Genomic DNA, 16543 nt, shown 5'->3' with positions numbered 1-16543 from the left:
TATTTTTTTGGTGAATTATTAATGATGTAATTGTCTCAGGTGTTTGTCATATTTTGAATCTGCTGCTTGCTGAAGGTCTGTCTGACTAAAGGGCATTTTGTTCGTCACCTTAGACACAGATGCTTCTTTATCTGGTGTGCATTAGATAATTCTTATTACGAGGAAAGAAGCAACTAAAAAGAGGGGAAACACACACTTCTTGGAGGAAGACCTACCTTCGTATTTGCCTGATGTCATATCTCTAAACGCGCTCCGATCTGGTGATTAATTTGACTTCTGACTTGTACTGCTTTGCCTTTCCCATGCTGCAGATCAGATACATGCAGGTGAGTGCCGCTGTGCTTGTGACTCAACTTACCCTGTCACGCTAACTCCCTCCACCACTTCATTTAAAACGAACTCATAGCATCCCAAGAGAACGGCCTGACAGTTAGATTATTGACCCGTGCCTGGGCTGGTAGAGGGGAGCCCATCTGGTGCAAGGCGTGACTCGGGGCCCTTTGGAGACGGTTGTGACTTCAGCTCGGTGACATCAGCGAGGACCACCAGCTGCCACATGAACAGCACGAGACAAATAAACGTTAACCTGCTGGCTTTGCGCCCTGCTTCTGATTGGTTGATTACATTCTGGATGTCTAAATTGCTGGTTCCAGTTTTTGTATTAACTGCACAGGTTATCAACAGCCAAATCTGTTCCAGATGGCTTTGTTCGTAACCCTGCAGGCAGGCCTGCTCAAAACCCTCCCACCACATCGAAAGTCTCTGTGAAATGAAGCCTCTCTCTATGACGTTCTACCCCAGCATCAGTTTTGGACTCGTGTCAAATTTCCGCTTGTTGCATGCGTACATTTTCCTGTAAAAATAAACTTCCGGTGTATGTTTACTTCCAACAAAACCTCATGGTTAGGTTTTGGAAAATAATTGGGTTCAAATAAGTCCACCTTATATAACTGCACTTCTTACCTAACTGCCGTTTGTAAAGACTGGAAGTTACACAACAAAACTACAACAACATAACTCAACATTCATTTGATTTTACTCAGGACACTAAAGCTGGGTCTCCTGGGTTATAGTCCTGTGTTCTTAGTCCTGTTTGACCCTATGCAGACCTTCTCGCCATTTAAGTTACATCAGCGTTTTATCTATAGCCACGGAAGGATTAATGTTGGAGTCAGTCGAAAGCTTGGTGTTTCTAATGCAGACGCGAAAGGTCTGGGAGTGAGACTCGGATGTCAAGGCTCGTGACAAACGCTCTGAGTAAATCAGTTTGTAACTTGTCCCAATCCTCCAGCACCCACTCAAAACGTGCCCGCTTGCATGGCTATGACTTAAAAACTCCCCATTCATCTACTTATGCATACATGTACCTTGTTCAGCCAGCCAGCCCACACATACAGTGACACTAAAAAGCTCTGACGCGTCCTTTTCTCACCAAAGTCATTGTCATCGCCACCTCACTTTCAAACTGTCAAACCTGAGGGACGGCAACTGTAGCTCACTAATGGTGCAACTTGTTGAAACACAGACCGTTTTAGATTTTTGAATTCATTTTTCCTTTGGTTCCACTAACTATTGCTTTCCATTCATTTGCAGACTGTAGGAAAATTAACTAGTACATCCAATCAATTTGTTTTGCCCAGGACTCCGTGGAAAGCAGAATTGATTGTGAATAGATTATCCCGTGAAAGTAAAGTAGAACAGACTCTAGAAAGCAGCTGGAGTCGTGTAATCCATCAGAGTCAACATCAAGTCCTCGTTCATCGTTGTCAATGTTTCATTATGGTCGCATGGTAAATTGATCGGGAAGAGTCGGCACTGCATTATCTCATACGGACAATGCTATTTGACAGACGACACAACTCAAGGAAATGAATAGAAGCCATTGACCTCCTGCAATGGTAAAAAACACCAACATAGATTACAATTTCCAAAACACAGCGGCAAGGTTTGCAAAATGCTTAGTTGTCATGATATATATGTGTTTTAAGAATGGACTGAAACATAAAAGGCCACTGGTATGGGCCTTTTAAAAAATGCTACAAAACATAAACTGTGTTTGTACGGTAATCAATGTGAACTCCATCTGTGTATGAATAGCATGCAATTCCCTGTGATCATCACAATAAACAGTAAACAGTAATCGCAAGGAAACAAATGTAAAAAGATAATCAATGATCCAAAATCATGCAGTCTAATTGTCCGGTCTCATTATATTTCCTTATCTCGCCGTAGAAGATGGGTATGACAGAAGATGACAAGAGAAATTGCTGCTTAGTGGAGATCCAGGAGACGGAAGACAAGTACTACAAGACTTTAGAGGACATTGAGAAGGTGAGTGCACATGCAATGTTGTGTTCGAGTTTCCTTTTGTCAGGTCTTCTTTGTTGGTGTCTTAGGCCTGTGGGCCAGGTCACAGCATGGAAATGTCAGCCGTCGGCACATTAATTGGAGGGCGCAAATGTCACAGGAGCCGGTCAATAGGTTTATTATTGGCTCAGCAGGAGACACTAAACCCCGGGGCTCTAAGAATAGACACACACATCACAGCCGGCAGAGTATATTACTGCTGTATGTCAACAGTATCCAGCTAACCCAGCAAAAAGAACCTATTACTTACACATCACACATATTACATCACCTCAAATTGTGTGAGAATACTACATTATTTTCTCGAGAATCTTTACCTCCCACTGGTGTGTTGTTGACCTACCCATCACAGTTTCTTTATTTCCTCCTGTGTCACTGCTGCATCACACTCGTTAGTGATTACAGTTGTGGTAGCAGTGGACGCCCCTACAGCCGGGACAAAAAGCAGGCAAACTCGATTTGCATCCACATAAAACAGCGGATTATGTGTGCGTGAAGAGTCATAAACTCGCCTTCGCCGTGTGATAATGAGCCATTGTTGAGCGCCGCGCTGCTAACGCATCACTTTCCGCATTGACAGATTTCATTCTCGATTTGATGGAGCGCCGCAAACCACGCGCTCCGCTAATTTCATTAAGTTAAATGGGCATCCTGTGTTTTGCCGCGTCGGCCCAACGCGAAACTAAATGGGAATAAATAACCCTCTCGTGATCAGAGGTCTCGTTACGCTTAATTGAGTTGGGGTTAATAAAGCCTCATTTCTTCATTGCTTCTTAGTTGATCTATTTGTTATTGTTTATGATGATGGAATGTGACAACCATAGAACAATGTTGGAGAAACAATCGGCAGGTTTCTGTTCCGTACGCATAAGTGCAGCATAGGGAAGAGCTTTATGCTTTGAACTGACGGCAGATACAGTGTTATACCTTGAAATCAAATAACTCCTGCACCCTCTAAACAACAATATGGTGGCTCCATCTTCTACAATATAGTGCCAAACACATCTGCCAAAAGCTTGGCTGGAGCTTTGTTGAATTTTATCCATGAACGTTTTTAAATGAAAGACAGACTCTGGGTCCCGTATTTGTTTCTCGGTTGATATTCGGTCTTTCCCCTGATTGTTCTCTCGTTTCTCTTCAGAATTACATGATCCCGTTGAAGCAAGTCATGAGTCCACAGGACATGGAGGCTATCTTTGTCAATCTTGAGGTGAGGACCCGCTCAAGCAAAGAAAATTAATTCTATACAGCACGCCTGAATGTCCAGCACACCAAGTGAATAATTCAGTGTGTGTGTGGGTGGCCGGATGAATAAAATACAGGGTGTGTTGTCGATTATTAATGGTAATATTCACGCTTTGATTTGCACTGCGATTTTGATGTCACAGGTCAATGTTTTCATCACAAGGGGGGGGGGGGTAAACAAAATAGTATATGTATTTTCACTCTTTTTAATTAACTTACAGTGACTCATGGGCTGTAATTATTTTTGTTCAATTTGATCAAAAGCAACATTTCAAGATTACACCAACTACCAAACAATGAACACCTAAAGGAACATTAGGTAACACTTTATTTGGACAGTCTGCCTACAAATAGTGTATAGAGCATTTCTAACATGGTAACAGCTTATTAATTGATCTGTTTCACTTAGTCTGTACATGTTTAACTGATTATCTATAGAGTACATTGAGTAAATGTGAATTCATTATATGAATTCATCAACATACCTACATATTCACGGACCAATTTAGTTGAACAAATGTAAAAATCTGTTCAAAATCTGTTGAAAATAGTCGACAAACCATTTTATGAGTGTTTGTTGAACATTCTAATGATCGACTAATGTTACAATATGTATATCGAAATGTTCAACAAATGTTTTACTGTGCGTTAATAAAAATCTGCAGACGCTATTTGGTTATGCAAGTGAGAATCAACTGAATCAAGTAAAGGACATTCAGTTTAAAGCAATAAAGGGTTTGCCTGCAGTCAGTTGAATATTAGTACATTCATTTGTTGAATAGGAAGTAACTATCCACGGTATAAGTGGTTCTTTGGATCTTAGAAACGATGTATGGAGGATGCATTATAGTAGAATGGGTAGATTGTGATCTGTATTGTGATGTGCACTCAGGATGTAATCAAAGTCCACTTTGCCCTCCTGCGAGCCATTGACCTGAACATGGTCACTGGAGGAAACGGCCTCGGGAAGATCTTCTTTGACTTCAAGGAAAGGTTAGTAATCTGAAGTGTGTTTGCGTTGTTGATCCCTGCACAAGCAGATGTTGTTCTTCTTTTGGTACAGTGAGTATTAAACCCACTTGTAGTTAAGAGGAAGCTGCAGATTTGCTTCCCTTTTAAAGTCAGTAGGCTGAATCACGGTGAGTATCCACACATCGCTCAGAGGACTGCTGGGATTAGTGTTAAAAGAATTTAAAACAAAATAAAATGTTTGAGGAAAAGCTGAGAAAGCATGAAACCAATTGTTCCCCATTCAACCTAAACGGTGAGAGTAAACCCTAAAGACTGCAGCTGCTTGTCAGTTATTCCTGCACTGCGCTTTTATTTTCTTAAGACACGCGTGCTCGAAGTACAGTAAGAATACATTTAAACTGCTTCTGCAGTTCAACTTGTTTCAAGTGTTTCACAAAATCAGGGTTCACTTTATTTCAAGTGCAGCCACCTGCCTTGGCTGTTCTGTTTCAAGGTAATCACCCGCACTGCACCATGTACAGAGCAGATGGGGGTTGTGCTGCTTTTGCACATTACCACTACAACCTATAATATAATATGAGTTTACTCTTTGCATCATTTAAAACAGTTATATTGATATTACGCATATTTAATATATGTGTTGTAGTTATCTATATGTGCAACCATATATATTACTTGAAAATATAATTTAGTTTTCCTTATCATTGATTTATTGTTTGTTGTTGTTACCAATACAGTATTTTTCTTAATATTCTATTAATTTAAATATTTTGGATATATTTTTTTTACATTCTATGTACAACGACATTTCATTTTACAAGTCAGAGTATTCTCACTGCACGGACCCTTTGTTTCACTTGTTTTAAGAAAGGCAAGTCTTCGGAGAGAAGGAGGGGGTTTCTGTGGTGTGGAACCGGGGAAAGCAGATGTTTATTAGCAAAAAGGTTCTCCTCTCAGATCTCAATCTTGCCCAGCTGCTGAGCACCGTGTGGATCATTTGCATCCCTGAGGGGAGCGGTGATTTGCCTCCCTGCTGTGCCGAGTGTGGCTGCTTGATGGGTGATGGTGATGATGGTGATGATAGGTTCTGGCTCCGGTCATAACTCCATACACAACCGTGGATATGCCACTCTCCTCACATGATACACCCATTACTGCAAGAGCGAGTAACACACCACCAGATGTGTGTGCGTACCTGTCCGTGCATTCATAAGCATGTATTCTATTCTTCTGCTCAGTGATCCTGATAACACGCATACTCTTCTTCCCCTCCTCCTCATCCTTCCAGCCTGAAACAGGCATTCACAGTCTTCCCTTGGGCAGTTTTCATAGGTAATAGGCTTGTCTTCTCCCTTAAGCCTAGAGGGCCATGTAACACAAAGTTGGTGTGACATTAGAGGCTCAATTTCTGCTGATAGACAGAGGCCTCCATCTCACGCATGCACAAACTCCTACTGTATCTCCTGCCCTGTTCAGCTCATCTGACTCTCTGATCTGATTGAACGGTGGTTGGGAATCTTCATTTGCACGCAGTCCCAGATAAGGTCCAGCCAGCCAAAGGTCCCCGTGGAGAACTGGGAGTTTGTCTCGTGAAAGCTCAGAGGATGCACACGGGGAGGGAGAAACAGGGGAAACACTGGAAAAGAGTTTGGCAGAAACAGTATAACGCAGCATAAGACCAATATGTGATTGTTAAACATCAAACTATTGATTAATTTTTCTCCCCATCCCAATGCTGGAAGAATGACTCACATCACAACCTTTTATCGCGCCACGGCCTAGGTTACAGTTGGCATTGCATCGTTTCCCAAAAGTGTTTCGGTCAAGGCTCTGTGCAGGCTTGTCAAGTTATTCCACACCCAACTGGGAAAAAGCATTCCTTCATGGACCTAGCGTTGTGCACGAGGACACTACCATGATGAAACAAGACTGTCAAACTGTTGCCGCAAAGATGGAAACATGCGAAACTGCAATATCATCGCATAATGTAGCATTACGATTACTTCCATTGGAAGTAAGTTCTCCAAACCGTGAAAAAATGATTATAATAGTACACATACAGTCTTCTACCATCCTGAATGGATGTTAACCTTCTATCGCTGACAGAAATAACTAACATTTATCTTCTATTCATAAACAAATTTGCTGATGACATGCTGTTCTTTGTTAATATTTATCTTTGGTGACATTCTCAGAAATGAGAAGCAGAGTTATTTTAAGAAAACGCTTCATTGGATTTGACTCTGTGTGTGTGATTGACGTGTACATCTGCCTCATTATAAGCCACCGGGGTGTCTTGTCTCTGTGTGGCGATAAGCAACAGGGACCAGGGGATTTGGACTCGCACAGCACCGCTCTCATCGGGCAGTTTGGCGATTTTTCTGAGGACCAAGCTTGGCATAATTAATGTGGCTATCTATGCTTGTAAGTCCAGGTGACCTTTACAACAATGTGCTTGTTTCTTTCTTTCTCTCTCTCTCTGGTGCAAAAGATGAAAAGCTGTTCTTCTATTGGTCATTTAACTGAATGCCGTGCTGAAAATGTCACTGGTTTATCTCGACTACTTCTCAATTTTTAAACAGCCAGAACCGGGCTAAGAGGGAAAGTGGGTTCAGAGGAAGCTCCATAAACTAAATGGGCATCTAAGTACGCTCTTGTTGATATCCTCATTTTCGACATCCCCCAACTCATTTCCGGAGTAATCTTGGCTTCCTGATATCATTGCAGTCCCTAATCATGGCTGCACTATGAGCCTCTTTGTTGGAGGTCTTTGCTCTACGTTCTCCTCCATTTACTGTGTGCTGGAAATGTTGAGTGGAGGTGAGGGGGTCCCAATGCCATGTGCCAGAGAATATTAGCTGGCTCCACGGCCTGTCACTTCTGGTTTGCTTGGAGATTGGCTCAGCACGTAGGGCTCCACGAGGGTGAGGGGTGAAGGCCCAGGGCGCAGTTACTCAAAATTGCATTTTCTGTGAAATAACATGCACGACAGCATCCTCATTATTCAAGAGGCCAGACCAGCAGGGCGATGTGACAGCCCTGAAAATAACTCAAACAAGCAAGTTTTTACTGCACCAGCAAACTCTCCAATAAAGGAAAAGTGTGTGAAACAGCTCTGTCGTTTAGAGGCTGCTGTGTAGCTTCTCCTTTTCATTATAGCCTGTTTGCAAACTTCTTTTTTCAATTTATCCTGTAGGTTTTAGGCTTTATGTTTTTGGGCTGTCCGTCCCTATCTCCGGCTGTTTGTACTTATGCACGTTCATACGTCCCATTTCCTGGAACGCCACGTCTGGCCCTGAGGGAATTTCTTTCAAATTAGGCACAAACGTCCACTTGAATTCAAGAACGAACGGAATAGGATTTGGTGGTCGAAATCCCAGAAAAAGCTTGAGGGATTTTCATTGCAGCCGGCACAAACGTCTACTTGGACTCAAGGATGAACTGATTCAAACTCGGCGTCATTGTGAACTCACAAAACAAGAATCCACATGCTGATATTAATACACTTTCACACAAATGTCCAATAGATTAAAATGCCGTGATGACATTTCGGATAAGCATGAATGTAAACCGCACCTTACTCTTTGGCGAAGGCAACTCTCAATTCTAGTCAGTAATAAGGAAAATCAACATATGCTCAAATGCAAAGAAGGCATGTGATGAACACAGAACCCACATTAAACCAGCAGCATCAGTAATGCTCCACTCGAGCACATGTTGGACCTTTGAAATCCCACTGCAACTGTTCGGCTTCATACGTGTTTGAATATGCTGCATGAGATGATGGAGTAATGCTGCAATAACTTAATTCACTTGCTTTTGTTGTTTTGGGAAAAGCCAATATAGAGCTTAATTAGTCGATTCTAATTAATATTTACATTTATTTTTAATTCATATTTGCAATTTATTCAAAACACAGAGTCCTGCTTTTTAGTCTTTTTCTTGTATGTACAATACGGTATTTTAGATTGCAAAGTTTCAAGCAGCAATTCAAGGAGAAAACAGGGCACGATGAGTCGTTACCTCCCACAGTGATGTGTTCAGACGTGGTGTCAAGTTAGAAGTGTGCTTATCACCGTGTCAACGGCTAATTACGCATGACTGCGCCAAGAGTGGATGCGTGCTGCAGTGTGCGTGTGTGTCATCAGCCCTTTTCTTCCACTGCCTATCTCAGCGAAGAGGATAAAGCCTCTGACTCGCCGCTCAAGTCTCAGGCGAAAGGCTGTTATTAAATGTGTGAATATATAACTTATGTCCACACAACATGGTGTCATATGACCCTGGGTGTGATATCTTGGTGCCAGATATTGACGATTTTTCTTTTCTTTCTTTTCTTATGCACTAAAAACCTACAAGGTGTTGTTTTTTCCAATCAATGTAATTCATCTTCTGTGTACAGTACAAAATACTGTATTATTTCCCATGCACCAGCGTTTTACTCCTCGCCTTTTTATTGCTGAACACACAACTCGCACAAATCAAATCAACTTTTATCATCACACAAATACACAGCACAACACACACAGTGAAGTCAAGCCTCTGCATTTAACCCATCCTAGTATTAGGAGCAGTGGGCAGCTGTAACTGTACACAGTGCCCGGGGAGCAGGATGGGGATCCAGTGCCTTGCTCAAGGGCACCGCATTATGCACCCTACTTGGTCCAATATATGATACAGCTGTAGTACACTGACCTATTTTCATGTTACACATGCCGATGTCCACATAGAATGGGTAGAACTCCCTGAATAAATAAGCGTTATTATGCTGTTGTATCTTTTTCAGTTCCACGAATCAAAGTCTTTTTAATTTTCCCAAAATGAATACAAATGAACCCGCTTTACCATTTGAGAGCTCCAGTCCTACACTGACTTTAGATTAGTGACATAGCTATATATATATATATATATATATATATATATATATATATATATATATATATATATATATGTATAAGCGATAAAGAGATACCAGTGGATTCTCCTCTTTTTTTAATTAATATCCTATGTCATTTTTCTCTCGTCATTTTGGGAAACCCCTCTAAGCTGAAGAACACATTCATCTGACATATCACCACTATAAAGCTGTGATGGCTAACATTTAGCAAAACAGTTGCTTATTTACACATTGGGCTGACAACGTGGCGACATCAGCATTCATTTGGAGTTGAAAGTCAGTCTGTAGTCATTCTCCTTGTAGCTCTGGTTCGGTTTCCACCATCTGCTGACAACACCTGGCCCTCTAGCTGCTAGACACATGTCCCGCTTTCTTCATCAGTTACTGTAGTTTCTAACTTTGTTTGGCTGCCATTTGGAGGTGAAAGGGTAGCGCACAGTGGGTTCATCAGAGCTTGTTTGCTTGGAAACAAGGCTGGTGGGATCCCTGAGAACAGATATACTGTGAAACCAAAACTGCAATCTCCAAGAGGCTAAAGTGGGCTCCAATATTACAGCAGAATGGTGCTGGCTGTTTGGTTGGACATGTCGTTTGTTTGCTGCAGATGGAAACTTAAAAAGAGATTGAGCCCTCAGGCAGTGGAGAACGAGCCTCTGGCTCCAGGCACACAGTGGTACTGATGAAAACACACACACACACACGCACACACACTAAAGGACGGCCTTCTTTTCAACTCGACCAGATAAGCTTCCATTCACTCAGCTTTTGCCAATGCTGTGGGAGAAACATATTTTTGGACCCTTTCAGTATAAGGTTCCTGAATAAGTGGAAGTACTGACCCAGGTTTGGGCTTTGAAACACAGTTTCCACCTATTTTTTAAAGGCCATATAATCATTTAATAAAACATGTACAATCAAAATATATTACTGATTATTATCTTTTTCATACCGTCATCTCCACTGCACCCCCCACTTTCCTGTGAACGTTCTTTTCAATTCAATTTATCTTGTATATCCCACAAATGTGCCTCAGAGGGCTTTACAATCTGTACACATACAACATGCTTTGTCCCAGCACCCTCACATGGGAACAGGAACCCCCCCCCCTCCCAAAAAAAAACCTTTTACGGGAGAATAAAGGAAGCAACCGTAGCCTTATAAGCTCAGAGGCTGCTGCTACACTTTCAATTTGTTCATCTTTACTTTTCTTTAACTCTGATTCATTTTCTCTGAAATGTTCTACATATTTCTTGAATCTTTCTACTTATGGCTGTCAGAAATATCTTACAGCTCACAAACTCTTCAACCGCTGTAATGATTCCCACATTCACAGCAGGAGCCTTTCGCACTTCTGTCCTGATAACGTAATATATGACGGGTGTCTCTTGGATCCTCGCTACGCTGCACAGTCCGCCTGCTGTCTTATAATTGATCAAGACCGCCATTAATCTCAATCACTTTGTGGTCCTGGAGGGGCGGTAGCTGAGGGGAGCTGTCTCCCCGAGTGTGGATCAGGTCTTAATCAGGGGCTTGTTAGCCCAGAGCCAGTTTAACCAGCGTCGGAGCTTCACTGCAGGGGGGCTGTGGTCAGAGGTCCGCCTGGGCTCCAGTGAAGATCCAGGGATCATCACTGGAGGATCTCTGAGTGGTAGAGGAAGATCAACCATTGAATGGGCCTGGCAACAATTCTACTTTCAAGAGGGACATTTTCATTTACTGTTGCTCTGACAAACCGTTTGATACATTGATGCTATTTTAGTCACAGCATCATAGTGTTGATGTCTTCAGAATGCTGTTTTATGACCAAGCAGCAGATCATAACAACGATATCAAAACCACATAAGGAAAGCAAAGCAAACAGTCAGATTTTTGATCGATACATGAATTAATCGACTAATCGTTGCTCTGATTCTGCACATAATTGGCCCCTTATTTGTGTTCTCGCCCCCTGTTACCTTCACCTTCTTTTAGTGGTGGATTTCAGAGCTGTGCTAGGAGCGAGAGGACCTTTTTTTAAAGCAGCACATCATTTTAAATTGATTTCCACTGTACGGCATCACACATCCAGAAGTTGTGTTTCCTGCTGCAGGAGGACACAGTCATTGGGCCCTTTTACTTTGGACTGTGGGGGAAGATTGAAAATCAAACCAAAAGGAAGAAGCGCTACTGGGCGCACAGCGGGACGCTCCACATGCTTTTGGGGGGGATTTCCGCTTGCCGATAGCACGGCTCTGAAAAACTACCACTGAAGTGAGTCGTATGCACGTGGAAGTTAAAGTTGAGCACAGAACTTAAAAGTGTATTGGAAGGAGCAGAAATCAATGTGATGTTGTCGTCTTATTTCCCCTGCTCCGTCGTGCAAACTTCCCCCGCTCGGTTTGTGCGCTGTTCTAGCGTCACAGATCTATCAGAGGCTTGATTAGACTTCAGGGTGCCAGCTCTCTGCACCACCTCACCCCACTTCACATTAAGAAACCGGAGTACCAATGCTACTACAGCGGGAAGGGGGGGGGGCACTCTACCAGCATTGCCAATGATGACCTACTTTGACTAAGTGAGTGACAGCAGCGTGTGCCACATGCAGTGGCATCCTCCTCCAGGCAGGATGACTTTGAGCTCCCTCCCAGCTGAAGCCAAAGATCTGTGTCAGTGTGAGCATTGTAATATCGAATGAACCACCGCTCGGAATTAAGAGATTTTTTTTTTCCCTCACACGCTGATAAGAGGAACTCTGCAAAGCAGCTGATACATAGCAGCGTCTTTCATTAGTGCTCTGTGATTACAGGTCATTGGCAGGAGGATGCCGCCCCTCCACATGTTGGCCTGGGATCAGAATCCAGTCATTACTTATTCATGGTGGTCACGTGCAGTCCTAATCATATTTATTCACATATTCATTTATCTGGCCCCGATAGTGCCAAATGACTCTCGGGCTGACCTCTCAAATTGTGTTATTAATGTTAAAAAATTAATATGCGGTACATTGCCGAAAGGCACGAACCAGTTCACAGCTAATTGTGGACTCAAACAGCAATCTCCTTTGTCCCGGTGCTTTTACAAAGATATGGTACGGACCCAGCCTTTTTAAAAGAGCCTCGTTAGTGCTCATTAAGCATCATTTCTGACCATACACAAGGCTTCGCAGGGGATTTACGAGCCCACGTGTTTCCTGTGTTCGCAGAAAATATCGGAATCAAAATCTCAGCTGTGGATTTCTCTGAACAGACATGAATGTTTCATCGTTTGGAGCTTGAACATCCGTAAGATGTGTTGAGCTGCAGAAAGCCTTCTGGGAGTGAAAGAGACTTGTGGACATGCGCTACTTGTCTTTTCAATACTTTTTATTGATAGACCACATTTGGTCTTTGCTTAGATTGCTTTTCAGCTTTTTTTTACTTATAGGGCAGGTAATGTGTTTGCTGTAATAGAGAGGTGTGGTGTGGATTCTACCCACCTCACTATCCTGTAAAACATTTTACAAAGAAAATGAATGTTGACCGATTTGTGATTTTGAGTCTGCAGAAGGAGCCACGGTCAAACATGAATCTGCGGTTATTTGTATTGTTTGGTGGATGTCCCACGGAGGACGACGAGCTGTGACGGCGTATATTGTCTGACAGTTGTTGTGGAATTGTGTCCTTCACCAGGTTGTTGATCTACGGTCAGTACTGCAGCCGCATGGAGAACGCCCAGAAGACACTGGATGAGCTAATAGCAACACGAGAGGACGTCAAGATTAAAGTAGAGGTAATGGCCTCCATCACTCACCACAAACAGATGACAGCTCAAGGATTTAGTGCATTTTTGTGAAGAGAATACATCACAGTGCCGGCAGTAAACACATCTGTCTGCTTAAGAGGATTGAATGAGAAAATGACACCTGACGGACACATTCGAAGCCACAACACGATGCAAAGACTTTCATCAGAATACAACATCTGCGTATTATTCCTTTCAGTAATGTCACCAAGAGAAAATACCAAACTCAAAGTGATGGTTTGATTTGTTTTGTCTGTGGTATATGTGATAATAAACTAAATATTTTTAGGTTGTGATGTTTGGTATCATATGGACAAATAAAGCACGGTGGAGATTTAATTTAATTGATGAATCAAGAAATAAACAACAGACTAATTAATAGGGAAAATAGCCACGACATGCACCCCTGTTAGTCATAAAGACATCATCAATGTGGTAAACTACAAATACTATTACAACTACATCACAATTTATTTAAACAAAGTCTGGATTACTTTTCAGTGATGTCTCTCTGCATAATGAGGTAAATGGAGATGTGGTTTAAAAATCACAGCAACCACGTTTCATTGGCAATTATGCAAATGTCTGCAATGAGATTCTATAGTCTCTTACAAAATCATTACACATTAGTATGAAAGTCTATCTATTGAACAAATGATGACATTGAATGACTAATGAATTAAATAAATCCATCAATGTGGTCCAAATGTCCAGGGTCATGCACACATTGAGTTCAATTCAGAAGGGCACGTAATGTAATTTGCAAATATGCTGTCAGAGATGTTGAGTTGATAATATTCTGTTAGACTGAACTCAACATTGTCCCATCTCCATTGGCGCGTTTATCCTGTTCAGAGCAGGCAGTTTGTGTTAAATGTACTCGAGTTCAGAGAAGAAGTTGTATCGCATATATGATTTGAATCTGGAAGACATACTGTGCACTCCATTTCAGCTGCACGTCATTCTATTATATTTGTGCGCGACTATTGTTCTCTGATCTTCTTTAGAATAAAATGAAGTGATTAAAGAGGAAGGCGACTGCAGGTCTGAAATAGCAGACTTAAGGCTAATCAGCAGAACAAAAACGTCTCTTGGAGCCGTCGACAAAAAACCATTGACGTGATTACGGAGTGAGTAGTTGGCAGGGAGATACGCTATCTGAAAATACTCGAGCTTTGTCACCGGGTCAAACAGCTTCTCACTGTCTTTTTACACACAATGAGCTTGTTTGTAAAGATGGAAAGGCTGTCCCTGTACAGAAGCACCTACACAAACCGGCTGTGAGGGAAACCTGTGAGATGATGCCAGTGCAGAATGAATAGAAATGTGTGAAATGAATCAGAGGCGTTTCCCCGTCAGCATGCAGGGTAATTACGTCACAAATGGCTGGAACGACCAGAGCTTTTGTTTCCCCCGACGGAATAAACCGGCCTCCTTATTGCTAATGGAATGCCCCGTGAATGGTGTGGAAGCAATCGCAGCAATGCAACAACACCCAATGAATAATTAAACAATGAATGAATGCTTGTTAGTAGGAAATGTTCAACGTATGCAATGTGTTATGTGATAACCGCGTGTTGTTCAACAGGAATGCACTTTGAAAGTGCAGGAAGGGAAGTTCAAGCTGCAGGATCTTCTGGTGGTTCCCATGCAGAGGGTGCTGAAGTATCACCTACTGCTGAAGGTAGGAGGCGTCACGCGGCCGCAGCAGTCCGTCTTTCAATGCCCTCCGGCTCTCTGAATGTCCGCGGTCGGATGTTGGTCGCGTCTTCACGAAGCACGTTCTTCATCACTTTGACTGCAGCAGATGGAATGCAAATCGCTATTTCATACTTCATACTTTCCATCTTTTAAATATCAAACACCCCCCCCCCCCCCAATTCGGCTCAAATTGCCCATATTGGTAAAGCAGTGATTGTCAATTTTCATCCAGGTTTTTAACAGGCTACAAGCATTGTGGGTTAAAGTGTCAAATCTAGTCACAATCGGTCCCTGAATCGCAGGCCTCCTGTCAATAGCACCATGGTGAAAGTTGTATTTTGTTGAGGTTTTGCCACAGAGATGATTTCTGCTGATGCTAAATAACTATCCTGCATCGAGCCCGTCTATACCCGACATTGAGCTTTGTCTGGCGACGGTTCTGTCATCACTTCATGTTCGTGTTCACTTCACTTCTTTGTATTTTCATATCAAAATCCAACCATCTTTTCTTCCTGTGAAACAAAATACGACGTGTGCATTTGTGTTGATCTCATTTGTAGACTTGAATCATTTTAGAAGTTTTTATTGGACCAACGGCAGATTATTTTAAATCATTGCATCAGGTCAAGTGCTTCATTTATCAATCTCTTAATTAGTTGATTGATGGAAGATTCATTTAATTTGAATGACTAATTAACAATTTTTAGTAATTAATCAAAAATAATAACGCCAAACATTTGTAAGATTTCTGCTTGTCAAACTGTTCAGCCCATTTCCAAACAAACTGAATTATTTTGGGTTTTAACTGTTGGTTCGGAGAAATAATAAGCTACGGCTATATTCAGTAATTGCAGCCCTGCACTGATGCCCTAATATGCAAATGTGTTTTAGCACAATGTCTGACCGCTCGCATCACAGCCAATAAATGTCTCCCTGGAGCTCTCCTCCTGGTGTGCTAAACTCGCTGGCCACTGTAATATTCCCCATGATTAATTGACTTTGCATCTCAATTATGGACGAGCATATGAGTTTACGATGCGGCGCATAATGGACTGGGATGGAGGCGAGTGTTTGCTTGAGGCGACTGTGGGACTACACCGAGACTGCTGTCAATTGTCTATTAGTTTGAGTCAAACCCCTGCAGAAGTCTCAAGCAAGGCGCTGAGGTCAAGTCAACGGCACACTAATCCAATTAAACACGCCCCGTTTCACTGCTTCCAACAGCTTTGCAGTGACACACCGCTGCATGCTGGGGCCTTGGGGCATTTCAGACTGACAAGTCCCGTTTTTGTGTGCGCGGGGCCCAGTCATGCACATCCCCGGTTGATGCTGTATAGATATCATCACAGCAGCGGTTCCCTATTTAGTACGGTGTGACTACACGGCTCTCTTCATCTTCTATGTACCAGAGCTGCACTCTCAATAAAGTGAATTCAGCACAGAGGTAATTCTCCTCAAGCAAGGGTTTGCATACTTGCATTGTTTTTATGAACCCATGTGATCATTCATATCTTTCATCTAAAGCTTTATGGGCCGTCCAGCAGCGCACTGTCAGTGGCCAGTTTCGCTTGCGCAAAAGTAACAGACCATGGTATTAAAAAAGAT

At 42.3% G+C, this 16543-nt stretch overlaps 1 protein-coding gene across 7 annotated transcripts in view; it reads left to right on the top strand.

Moving 5' to 3' along the window:
• Positions 1 to 16543, top strand: part of vav2 (vav 2 guanine nucleotide exchange factor) — a 182234-nt gene that overhangs the window by 147550 nt on the left and 18141 nt on the right. For 6 of the 7 annotated variants that reach the window (XR_013772849.1, XM_079290215.1, XM_079290211.1 and 3 more), the window contains exons 6-10: positions 2233 to 2331; positions 3509 to 3577; positions 4505 to 4605; positions 13126 to 13225; positions 14826 to 14921. Coding sequence is in view for 6 of the 7 variants with exons in the window: in XM_079290215.1 (XP_079146341.1) it covers positions 2233 to 2331; positions 3509 to 3577; positions 4505 to 4605; positions 13126 to 13225; positions 14826 to 14921 (465 nt within the window). In the remaining variant the exon portion in view is untranslated. The remainder of the gene's footprint in view (positions 1 to 2232; positions 2332 to 3508; positions 3578 to 4504; positions 4606 to 13125; positions 13226 to 14825; positions 14922 to 16543) is intronic. The other variant, XM_079290212.1, reaches the window with a different exon arrangement.

The sequence above is a fragment of the Melanostigma gelatinosum genome, assembly GCF_949748355.1.
Source record: "Melanostigma gelatinosum genome assembly, chromosome: 18".
NCBI lineage: Eukaryota > Metazoa > Chordata > Actinopteri > Perciformes > Zoarcidae > Melanostigma > Melanostigma gelatinosum.
The sequence above is the reverse complement of the archived record's forward strand: the minus strand, read 5'-3'. Positions and strand labels throughout refer to the sequence as shown.